Genomic DNA, 13,260 nt, shown 5'->3' on the forward strand with positions numbered 1-13,260 from the left:
GGCTTATTCTCAAACTCCCCCTGTCGCAACACTTTGTAACCATCTTCCAATGGGATCTTTGCTTTCTTTTCTCCAAGATCACCTGCCTCACTCAACAAATCAAGTGTGTACTTTCTTGAGATAGGAATAACCCCTCTTTAGATCGGCATATCTCAATCCCTAGAAAGTACTTTAGCTCACCCAAATCTTTAATATCAAAAGAGGATTTAAGAAAAGCTTTAGTTAAGATGATACCTTCCTTATCACTTCCGGTAATGATAATGTCATCCACATAGATCAATATGACTACAATCCCACGCTGAGATGTGAGGGTGAATAGAGTGTGATCAGCTTCAGACTTGATGAATCCTCTTCCATTAAGAGTTGTACTCAGCTTGTGGTACCATGCTCTTGGTGATTGCTTTAACCCATAGATTGCTTTCTTTAGCCTCAGCACATTCCTTGGTTTGACAAGGTTTTCAAGCCCTGGTGGTGGTCTCATGTAGACTTCATCCTCCAATTCTCCTTGAAGAAAGGCATTCTTCACATCCATCTGCCATAAGTCCCACTCTAGGTTGACAGCCAATGAGAGAATGATCCTTATGGTGTGAAGCTTGGCTACTGGTGCAAAAGTATCCAAATAATCCTCTCCATACACCTGAGTATATCCCCTTGCTACTAGCCTTGTCTTCTTTCTTTCTGGTTTTCCATTTGCTAAGTACTTGATAGTGTGTATCATGCGGCTTGTCACTGCTCTCTTGCCTTTGGGGAGTTCAGTTTCATACCAAGTGTCATTTCTGATCATGGCATTGACCTCATCTTCGACGGATGCTCTCCATTCATCATCTACCATTGCTTCTTCATAAGACCTTGGAATGTACTCTTGATCTATGTTGGCGATGAAAGCTTGATGCTCTGTGGGATAGTGAGCAAGAGAACATACTTCTTGTATAGGATGAGCCACTGCTTGGCTGTTGAAGTAAAAAATTTTTGTTGATCCAGTTTGAGGCAGGCTTTCTCTCCCTTGTACTTCTCCTAAGTGGCTGGACTTCTTCAGTAACATGCTGCTCATGTTCATCTCCACCTGAATGTACCTCAGTGTGCGGCTCCTCCACTGTCTCTTCTTGTTGTCTCTCATCCTGATCATGATCCTGACCAGTATGTGTATCATCTTGTCTCCCCCCATCAGGATCAGGATGGGGATTGTCTCCAGTGTGATCAACCACTTCAATCACAGTCCTTGGAACCTGTGTATAATCATGTGGTGAGAGGCTCCTGAGTCTATGACTAAAGGTTTAATACCACTAGATGAATGAGATGCATGTAGAGAAGTAACCATAACTCTAGGCGGTTTATATGATGCACTAAGGGAAATACCAAGTGTGTTACCAGACTCTTTTAGAGCTTTGATGAGAGCCTCAAGGTCTGACTTCTTGATAGATTCATCTCGTGTAGTTCTCACAGCTGAGCAGCCACTGAAAGACAGTGTCTTTCCTTCACTAGCACCATTAGTGCGCTTAGGAGTAGATGGCTCTCCTACTTCACCAGAGAAGTTTGCCCTTGCATCTGCATATGGAGTACGAAATTTCTGAGGTTTGAGGTGTGGATGGAGGATCCAACATTTGTCTTTGCCATGACCCTTCTTCTTACAGTGATCACACACCCAAATCTTCTTATCTTCTGGTTTGTAGTACCCTTTGTTAGCTACGCCTTCTGGTTTGGTCTTTGCCCCTTCAGCTTGATTTACCATGATGAGCTCTCCCTTTCTCCCAAAGAGCCCAACTGATCCTTGCTCCTTTTGGATCTGAGAGCACACTTCATCTAGAGATGGGAGCTCATGTCCTCTTAGGATGTGTTTGATCAAGTCATTATACGCGGGGTTTAGAGTGAAGAGAAGCGCAAAGACTTTATCTTGCTCTCTTCTCTGGTTCAGTACTTCAGGATCCAAAGTACTTGGCCTCAACATCTCTAGTTCAGCCCACAAAGACCTAAACTTTCCAAAGTGTTTATCAAACTCAGTATCCTCTTGACACAAGTTGTTGATAGCCCTCTTGACTTCAAACACTCTACTGATGTTGGAGACATTTCCAAACACCTTTTGAAGTGTATCCCACAGATCTTTAGAAGTTTCACAGTAGGAGTAAGCTTCCAAGATTGAGGGTTCAAGACTGTTGTGGATGATAGATAACACCATGAGATCTTCTTGAACTCTTTTCTTATCACCAGCTTCAGCCACCACTATCTCCTTACCATCCTCTCTTAGGATAGTCTTCTTCTTAAGGCCTCTGCCTTCTTCAACAATTTCCCAGAGACCTCTGCCTCCAAGAGCTGTCTTAGTTAACCTTGCCCAAAGTAAGTAGTTAGCTCCCTTGAGAGTAACTGGAATCACAACCATCTTTGAATTTCCTCCAGAATCCATTAAGAACAGTTCAAGCACAATGAGAAGAACAATTTTTTTTTTTTTAAGTAAATAGAAACAGAGTGAAAGATTGAAAGATTGCGGAAGACTTAGGGTTCAAGAGCTTGTCGCTCTGATACCATGAGATTTTATGAGAATTAAGAAAGATAAGAGAAATTAAATGAAGAACATAAAAAATAATGAGAGACTTTCTTGAAAGATAATGAGAAAGGAGAAATTGAATTGCATTAATGTTTCATGTATCAAGAGTGCCTATATATACATCAAATGGGGAGCCAAAAACAAAGAGGCTCTCATGCACTAAATGAGGCTCTCTTGCACTAAAGAGAGGCTCCGATACACTAACTAAATAAAGAAATGATAGTGCATGATATGTGGGCATAATACTCCACTCACCAAACAACCTCATTTTACATTTACTACAATTTACATTATTAAGTTTACTCATCTTTACTTTATGATCAACAGTACTATCACAAGAAAAACAGGTACATCCATTGATCCTATAGCAAAACGGAAAAGAAGAAAGAAAGAGGTTGCATGCCACACCAAAACAAAGACAAATTATAGTGAACAGATGTTGACATAAAACGAAAAATAGAATAGGTGGTGGTACGCTGTCGTTTGGTTTATCCCAAAATAACAATACAAACAACACTACCTAACACAGTCCTGAGGTTCCCCGTATCTGACGGAGCTCATTGCATGTCTTTTTACTTCTTTTCCCGGTTGTATCTTTCCTTTCTTTTTTTTTTTTTTTTTTTTGTAAACTGTATCTTTCCTTTCTTGTTCGCCATGTTTTAAATTTTGCTTTGAAAATAGTACAATTACATAAGACCTTTTCTTGGGTTCACCCCCTAGGTGAATCTAAAGGTTCACCAACCAATAGAAAGTTTTAGATCTAGTATCTTTTAATTAAAGAAACAAAATAACTTGCCAAATTATATTATGTTTTTAAAATAAAAAATTAAAAATTAAATAAATAAAAATAACAATAGTTCTAAAAAAAGATTATTTTTAAAAAAAATATTTATTTTTAAGATTTAGAGTTTAGTGTTTACGATTTATAATTTAGAGTTTATCCAAATGTTTAGTGTTTTTCCAAGGGTTTAGGGTTTACCTAAGGGTTTAAAGTTTACCCAAGGGTTTAAGGTTTTCCCAAGGGTTTAGGGTTTAGGATTAGAGTTTAGGGTTTAGTGTTTTGTTGACAACATGTTTAGTATTTTTCCAAGGGTTTAGGGGTTTTTCCAAGGGTTTAGGGTTTACCCAAGGATTTAGGGTTTAGAATTTGAGTTTAGGGTTTAGTATTAGAGTTTAGGGTTTAGTGTTTTGTTGACAACATTATTTTTTTTTAATTCGTTTTTTATATATTATTTTTATTTATTTTTAAATTTTATTTTGAAAATATAATATAATTTGCCAAGTTATTTGGTTTCCTTAATTAAAAAATACTAGATTTAAAATGACAATTTTCTATTGGTTGGTGAACTTAAAGGTTCACCCTAGGGGACGAACCCAAAAATAACTCATTACGTAATGGCAAAATAATTTCATCTTTTTTTGTCACGAAATAATTTCATCTATTACATGAATATGTGTGACGGAGATTCATGATCCAGCATAATACGACTTTACTTTTTAGTGAAAATCTTACAGCACATTAATAATTACACGTATCCATATTGTAAACAAAATTAAATTTAAATATTTTTATGCATAATTGTTCATCAAAAATATGATGTTTCCAGTTACAAAAAAAAATGATGTTTCATTTAGATTATACTGGTTTATCATATTTTAAACACACACACAAAATCGTGTTAAAGTTTGAATTTACCGAATCTTAGTCGGTTTGGCTTATTGCACTTTTAGTCTTTTTCTTATATATTTGAGAAATATCCAATAAATATCAACGTGCAATATGAAATTTTGAATTTAGTTAGTAATACAAATACAAATCACTACACTATATATATATATGTCTGGCGTGATAAATAACAGAATATAGGCCACATATTCTCAAAACTCTCAAATCAACGTCTGATCATATGAGATGAATTTTCATGATAAAATTCATTTTTTTCAAAACAAAAAGTCAAATTTATTGACAGATTAACCCTCTACCGGATTTTGAGCGTCTTATTTCACATGTCAAACAAAAATATTCATCCCGTTACACCAAAATTTGAGGACTCTTGTATTAAAATAATACTACTAGTAAGAGTTAAAACTTAAAAGTCTATAGATAAATAAAAATATGCATTTCCCAAAGAGTTATACTACATAAAACCAATGCAGTGCATGTACACATGTCTTCGAAAGGGAAGAAGTGAGATTTTATAGAGAGCAAGTTTCAACTTCAAGTAAACGCATTCCCATAAGGAATAAAAGCACCGAAGAGATAAAGTGTCTCTCTGCTTTTTTCAGTTCCTCCACGAAAATCGAAAACTCGTGTTGTGTTCTAACTGATTCCGCTGTATTGTTCCTTTTGTTTTCTCAAAATTTCTGTGTTTTTTTGGTGACAAATGATGAAGAGAGAGACGTTAAAAGAAGTTGGAATAGTCGGAGGGTTGGTCGGAGCTCAGGTGATTTACGCTGGAAACTCGGAGGTACTGAGCCAGGTCTTGTCTCTTGGAGTTGATCCACTTCTTGTTGCTATCTTCTGCACCTTTGCATCATTTCTTCTCATCAGTCCTCTTTCTTTTCTCCTTGAAAGGTAACTTTTTTATCGCTACTCTTTAATTCAACTAAAACAAAAGTTTCAAATTTTATTTCTGTTTCATTTTTTTAATTGTGGATTTTTAAAAGTGTTTTTTTTTGTGGTGGTTGGTATCTGCAGGGAAGTGTGGCCCAGAAGTCTAAGTTTCAAGTTGAAGACAAAACTGGTTTTGGTTTCTCTTGTTGGGTAGCGTCCTTTTGATTCCTGCATGTTTTTGATTGCTTACTTATGATCATAACATGTGATTAATTAAGAGAGAATATCTGTTTGAAACAGAGTAACTCTGTTCCAGTGGTTATTCTTTGAAGGAATGAAACACACCTCTGCATCAATGGCTACAGCTATGCCTAATCTCGCTCCTGCTTTCATTTTCGTCATCGCTTGGGCTACTGGGTAAAACCCTTTTAATTTTCTGTTCATTTGTTCTGTTAAATATATATAATATATATATATATATATATATATAAATTAGAGTTTTAATTTATGGGTTTTGAATTTGACATTGTTAAGGATGGAGAAAGTGAAGCTAAGTTGTATGTACAGTAGAGTTAAGATGGGAGGGACCGTGTTATGTGTGATGGGAGCTCTCATTATGAGCTTAATGCACAGTACTAAAGCCACCTCTAGCTCGCTCAAGGCTCTGCCTATTGTCCCTGACGACGTCGCTTTGGACAAAGAGAAGATCTTAGGTTGCCTCTGTCTCTTCCTTTCCATCTGCTGTTTGTCCTCAAGTCTTGTCCTCCAGGTTTGGCCTCATGCCTCCTTCTTAGCACAAGACACATTGTATATATTATTCACAGTTGATTCTAATCTATTTGATCGTCCTAATTAGGCATCCATACTGGTCGAGTTCCCGGCGCCTGTCTCTATGTTTTCAGTGGTGACTTTGATCGGTGGGTTCACCACGGTAGCTTTGCAGTATGTTGTTAAGGGGAGTATGGATATGGGAAGTGCATCAGTAATCGGTCTCAAGAACCTTGTGGGATACGCAGTGCTGGTACATATATTCCTCTAAAATATAATGTAAAGCCCCCCTTGTATTGATCAAACACGATGGGTATATATACAAATAGGAATGGCATAACCTAGCTAGGAATAGGAAACTTTAGATTAGCCTAAATCCCTAAGATATGGGAATTGTACATTATTATCATTATCCCTTTACCCCCCTCAAGTTGGTAATGACATATCACGAATTCCCAACTTGGATAACAAGAACTGAAATGCTGGAGCCGGTAAAGCTTTAGTAAGTAGGTCTGCAGGTTGATTCTTTGTAGTAATGTGCTCGGTGGTGAGAAGCTTAGCTTGAACTGCATCACGAACCGTGTGACAGTCATTCTCAACGTGCTTCGTACGTTCATGGAATACATGATTCTTTGCTATATGTAGTGCTGCCTGACTGTCACAAAACAGGCGCATAGGATGATGGTGAGTAAAACCGAGCTGTAGTAGGAGTCGCTTGAGCCATTTCAATTCACAGGTCGTGTCTGCCATAGACCTATATTCAGCTTCAGCGGATGATCTTGAAACTGTGTGTTGCTTCTTGGTTTTCCACGAGACAATAGAGTCACCAAGCAGAACAACATACGCACTCAGAGATCGACGAGTGATTGGACATGCAGGCCAATCAGAATCAGAATATGCCGTCAAGCTCAAGTTGCTATTGGACGTAAGCATAATGCCCTGATCAGGACACCCTTTCAGATACCGTACCACTCGCAATGCTGTTATCCAATGATCCTCCTGTGGTTTTTGCATGAATTGCGAGAGGATATGGACGATATAGCTGAGCTTCGGACGAGTAAAGGTCAGATAGATAAGTCTGCCTATAAGCCGACGATATTTGCTTGGATCCAGGATGGCCCTCCCTTGACAAGGGCCAGCTTATGGTTGAGTTCTGTAGGGACCGGAGATGGTTTAGCTCCAAGTAGACCACACTCAGCAATTATATCAAGTGCATATTTTCTCTGAGACACAAAGATACCTTCAGGTCCTCTTGCAATCTCCAAACCAAGAAAATACTTTAGTTTTCCCAAGTCTTTCATCTTGAAACACTAATTATGTAGATAGTTCTTGAATCGTTGGATAGTAGAGATATCATTCCCTGCGATGATAAAGTCATCAACATACACCAAGATGTGAAGGCATATGTTATCTTGCACGAACGAAAACAAAGAGTAGTCTTCATAGCTCTGCTTAAAACAGAAGGAGAGAAGAGCCTTGCTCAGCTTAGCAAACCAGCAGCGAGGAGATTGCTTTAGGCCATACAGCGATTTTCGAAGTCTACACACCTTTGTAGGATCCGCTGTGTTAAAACCAAGAGGTAGTTTCATGTAAATTTCTTCCTCAAGATCCCCATGTAGAAACGCGTTATGGACGTCCATTTGATGAACTTCCCATCTCTCCGCTGCTGAAACTTTAAGAAGAAAACGGACCGTATTCATTTTTGCCACCGGGGCGAAAGTTTCTTTGTAATCGAGCCCTTCTTTTTGGCGATTGGCGCAAGCTACAAGACGAGCTTTAGGTCTTTCGACTGTGCCGTCAGCTTTATATTTCGTCGAGTAAATCCATTGGCAAGTGATAGCCCGTTTTCCAGGTGGAAGAGATGTCACATCCCATGTATGATTGTCCTCCAGCGCCGTGACCTCTGCTTTCATTGCTCCGTTAAACCTCGGGTCTTGGACTGCTTCTTGATACGTTTTAGGAACATAGTCTGTTGTTATTGCCGCCAAGAATGCCTGATGTTTGACACTAAAAGCAGTCGTAGATGAGTAATCGGAGATGGGATACAGTGTCTTACCTGAGATCGTAGTCGGAGAACTCTGAACATGTGCAGTTGAAGTGTGAGAAGCGTGAGGGGGGTGTGTAGTAGTCGCAGTATTAGTCAAATAATTTTTGAGAAGAACTGATGGTTTCTTGGTTCTATGGCCTCTACCAAGAACTTCTAGAAGTCCCGGAGAAGATACTGTCTCAGATTGAGCAGTTGTCAGAGATGGTGACGATGGAGGTGTCACTGGAGGCGTAGTAGGTAGCGTAGAAGAAGAACTAGGTGCGGTATTATCAGTTTTTGCCGTCGTAGTAGTGTCTGGACTTGGTATAGGTGATGAATCAGTCTCGGTGACATCATTGGGGACTATCGGTAGTGTCGTTTGCTGTTCTGGAGTTATTAGCCAGTCATCAACGGGAAGATTGGTCTGTAAAATCGACGGTGATACAGAGACTGAGTTCTCAATCCCCGGAAACTGATCTTCAAGAAACACAACATCCCGACTTGTGATAAACTCATTAGACTCAAGATCGTACAGTCTCCAAGCTTTCTTGCCAAAGGGGTAACCGACAAACAAACACTTGCGACTGCGGGTGCTGAATTTATCTCTATCTCTCGGTCGTGTGTGTGCATAGCAAAGGCATCCAAAAACTCTTAACTGGTCGTATAGAGGAGGAGACCCATGAAGTACCTCATATGGTGATTTCCCATCAAGGATTTGTGTAGGAGTTCGGTTAATCATATGTGCTGCCGCTAGTATGCTTTCTCCCCAGAATTCCACCGGCAACCGAGACTGAAATAGACAGGCGCAAGCAACATTCAGTATATGGCGATGTTTACGTTCGACTCTGCCGTTTTGTTGAGGTGTGTACGTGCATGAAGTCTGATGAGCAATACCATGCTCACGGAAATATGTCGCCAATGTCATGAATTCAGTACCATTGTCTGTACGTATTGTTTGCACTTTCTTTCCAAATTGTCTGTCTGCCAAATTTCGTAGTAAAGAGGAGACTTCAGATTTCTCAAGCATCAAATAAGTCCAGACTGCTCTTGAGTAGTCATCAACGATTGTAAGAAAATAAACTGCTCCACACGACGACGGTGTGCGATAAGGACCCCAAACATCACAATGAATTAAAGTAAAAGGAATTGTAGCTTTATTAATACTGTCTGGAAACACCTTGCGAGTCTGCTTTGCACGAAAACATATATCGCATTGACTAGAATCAGAAAAATCTATCTTAAAATTCTTAAACACCGGTAATGTAGATAAAGTCTTGTAGGAAGTATGTCCAAGTCTTCGATGCCATAGAGTAGAAGTACAAGTTGTCGATTTTGATGCTCCATGAACTCTCGCGACTTTTACACCCGTAAAGTAGTACACCCCCTCACGCTCTTCACCTGCTCCAATCAGAGTCCTCGAAAAACGGTCCTGTAAAACACACAATGTATCAGTAAAAGTCGCAATACATCCAGTTTGTTTCAACAATTTTGAGACTGATATGAGCGTGCAATCAAAATCTGGAACAAATAGAACGTCATGTAATGAATAGTCCTTGCTGAGACGTAAAGTCCCTTGTTTCGTTGCATGGGAGTCACGTCCATTAGGAAACATTACGGAGGACAATGGGATGGCGATGACATCATGGAGTAAAGTGAGATCACCCGTCATATGGTGTGATGCTCCTGTATCAATAATAACATCAGTAAGAGAAGTTTTACCAGACAATCTTTCCGAAGATAGATTGCTTTGTTGACTTTGTAACAGTGAAATTAGTGAGGCTATTTGATCGGAGTTGATAGGTTGTGAGCTTTGTGCAGCATTGGCTCATCCCCGACCACGTCCTCGGTTGTTGTTGGAGCGTCCTCCACGACCTCCTCTATAGCCTGATGAAGAGCCATTTTGTCGCTGCTGTTCATGAAACCACTCTAGATATCCGTGAACAAGAAAACATTCGGTGATGTCATGCCCTCTTTGGCCACAATGTGTGCACGTACGTGCTGGATCTCGAGAGCGAGGTGGAACAATCTCAACTGTAGTAGATTCTTTTGGAGGTTCCGTTTTGACCGAGAAACCTAGTGCGTCGGTGCGTTGTTCTTTGGCCCGTGTAGACGCCATGTTTTGCTCTTCACGGATAACCCGAGAGTAGACAATATTGAGGTCTGGTAGCGGTTCCTCATCTGTGATACGAGATCGTATCGAGGAAAATCTCGAGTCATCTAGGCCAAAGAGAAACTTGTGCACCCTTGCATCTTCTCTTTCATTCTCTATGTCTGCAGCGGCATCACAGGTGCATGGACGAGATGTCTTTATGTTCTGTAGTTCTTCCCACAACTTTGTGAGACGACCGTAGTAATCAAGAACCGATTTCCCATCTTGCTTGCAATTCGTAATCTCATCTTGTAGCTGATGCAAGCGAGTACCATTCTTGACAGAGAATCTGAAGCGTAACGTTTCCCAAAGCTTGTATGCCTCAGGAACATGTGTAACCGTTGATCGTACCTTCGGGTCAATTGATGTACGGATCCATCCGACAATCATGGAGTTTGCAGCCAGCCATCGAGACAGGTCTGGTTCTGTTTCTGGTTTGACAATTATTCCACCTATGAACCCCGTTTTTCGCTTTGCCTGTAAGGAATTCCGAAGTTCAGTCGACCATTCTGTGTAGTTCTCATGAGTAAGTAGAACCGAAGTAATCAACGCTCCAGGGTTATCCGATGGATGAAGGTAGTAGGGTGACAGGTCCGTGAGCGTAGAAGTAGGAGAAGGGTTAGGGATATTAGTAGAAGTAGAAGTAGAATGATCCGTAGCCATCGTTTTGATGGTTGACGGTGAAAGATAGTAGAAAAATTAGGTCTTAGAGATCTTAGGCTCTGATACCATGAAATATAATGTAAAGCGTGTCTGTATTGATCAACCACGATGGGTATATATACAAATAGGAATGGCCTAACCTAGCTAGGAATAGGAAACTTTAGATTAGCCTAAATCCCTAAGATATGGGAATTGTACATTATTATCATTATCCCTTTAAGTTCTCTTAGCCGCTAATTTGTTTTCAAATGCATGAGCAATCTTCTTTATTGCCACCTTTTCATCGTCTCCGAGATCATAGCTGAACTGTTAAAAATTAGTAAAAAAAAATATTAATGTGTCAGTAATATTCAGAAGAGCAACCAGAACACAAACATCATACAACCCTTAAAGGATGGAAACAAATAATATAGAAATGTTAAAAGGAGATTACCAAACGAGGCCATAAGCACCGCTGCCAATAGGCATGATTGGTGGCTTATACTTTGCTGTGAGTTCAAAGATTTTCTCACGTATGTTGTATTGTATGTATCTCCCGTCATGGGTTGGATTCGCAGTAATAATCTCAACGGCTAGCACTTCAGGTGACGGATACATCTTAGCACCGGTGGTAGCTCTAGCGTTAGTCTCCACAGTCACATGAGCATCATTGGTTGGTTCCATGATTGCTCAAGTTCTTTCAGTTTGGGTGGTAAGGTATTTGTTTCTTTTTTGTTGGGTTGATTGTATGAGAGAAGGAAATATATATAGTGACTGAGTAAGCATGGATGTCTAAAAGACCCACATATAAGAATTTATGGTAAAATCTAATACATATTTCTTTGCCATCTCTTAATTTTATGTTAGATAACTTAGACATATCCAGACATTCATGTGGCTCACGCTAATAGGTTTATGATCCACGTGGTTCACACTAATAGGTCTATTTTTATTACAATATTTGTCGTGGAGCGTTAAATAGATATCTATGAAAAATATTTATATAGAAGTATTGAGTTTTATTAGTTTTTCACTATTTTAAGTAGTAGTTCCTATTAATAGAATGCTATCAATCCATTTTTCTAATATATTCTTGAAGGTTTAGTTTTTAGGTATTAATCATATGAATGTATTAATAAAATAGTTACACATATAATAATATGCTCATATATAGATAAATGAGGTTATAAAGATATCTAAAAGTATAAGTTTTGAAATTTAAATGTCTTTAAATAATTATTTATTATACAACAATGTTGTTGTTAATTCATTTTCTTTATAAACTCTTAGCTTTACTTTAGTTCTTCAATATATATCCACATAAATTCTATGTCATTTTGATTATTGATAAACAATCATAAATAAATTATCAAAACTATCATTTCATTGTTTTTCTATAATATACAATTAGAAAGGCTTTTATACGTTTTTATATCACATATACATCTTACAAAATTATAATTTTAGTCCGAAATCATATCAATGCTTTTTGTTTCTTTAATTGTTTATTTTGTTTGTGTTCTCCTAACAAATGATGTCTAATAATTTTGAATAAAAGATTTAGCTATAAAAACTGTTTCAAATTTGTTAATTCATCACCCTACAGGCTTCTTTGTAGTTGGCAGAATTTTGTAGTTTTTTCAAATTACCTCTAACATGTAAGAAAAGTGTAGATTTGATTTTACTATAAACATGGTAACAAATCTTGGATACATTTCTTTTTATTTCATTCCCTATTTTTTATCATAGAGATTTATTAAAAGATTTTATTTACATTTTCTATTTTGTGACTAAAATCACAAATTCAGTATATTAATATTGTATAAAGGAAGTTAATTGTATTTTTTGTTGTTTTCTATATAGTAGGAAACTCATATCACACCTTGAGGTATATAATTTACTATACATTGAACTTAAATTTAGTTTGCAAGTCTATCAGATGCAAAATTTGGTAGGTTAAGATACCCTTCTTTTTAGAGAATAAAATATATATTATTTCCTACAAAATATAATTACTTCCCTTTTGCTAGACTTGCAATTCTTTTGGTAATGATATGATTCTTATTACAGCTGCTACCAAAATAAACTACAACAAATATTTGTGACTCAAATGGTTACATTTTTCCTATATCCTGAAAATACATTGTGAATTAATAACAAAGAAAGGTAGTCCAGCAATCCAATGATCATTCCACTGTATCACCACTTTTTCTCAATCTATTAAAAATGTATCATTGTCTTTCTACTTATGATGATTACAAAAACAAACCACTTCTCACTTGACAGATTATGTATTGTAGATCCTAAAATCTACGCTAAGTATTTTGTAGTGTTTGAGATGTAAAACTAGGGAAGAAAATAAATGTGGGCAACGATATCCTTAGAACACAACGATTTAATCAGATTCCGGTTGGCGAAAATGGACTTTTAATGATAAAACAGAATTGAATACAATAGAGAATCGAGATCGAGAACTACAACTGAAATCAAATAAGAAGAGAATGGGTCTGCGATGTGATGAGTTTGAGGTCGATGTAGGTTGGTTGTTCACTCTCTAGGTTTTTTCACGTGTCTCTCCCTCT

General features: G+C 37.9%; 1 protein-coding gene and 1 pseudogene across 1 annotated transcript; one reads left to right on the forward strand and one right to left on the reverse strand.

Moving 5' to 3' along the window:
- The window catches only part of LOC106342918, a 19,734-nt pseudogene extending 8,336 nt beyond the window's left edge, over positions 1–11,398 (reverse strand).
- LOC106342919 (WAT1-related protein At4g16620-like) lies at positions 4,658–6,279 on the forward strand. The gene is made up of 5 exons (XM_013781983.1): positions 4,658–5,114; positions 5,238–5,303; positions 5,394–5,510; positions 5,628–5,862; positions 5,950–6,279. The coding sequence occupies exons 1-5, from the start codon at positions 4,924–4,926 to the stop codon at positions 6,130–6,132; spliced, it is 792 nt and encodes a 263-aa protein (XP_013637437.1). The 5' UTR covers positions 4,658–4,923; the 3' UTR covers positions 6,133–6,279.
- Positions 11,399–13,260: the final 1,862 nt, after the last annotated feature.

The sequence above is a fragment of the Brassica oleracea genome, chromosome C4 (assembly GCF_000695525.1).
Source record: "Brassica oleracea var. oleracea cultivar TO1000 chromosome C4, BOL, whole genome shotgun sequence".
Taxonomy (NCBI): domain Eukaryota; kingdom Viridiplantae; phylum Streptophyta; class Magnoliopsida; order Brassicales; family Brassicaceae; genus Brassica; species Brassica oleracea.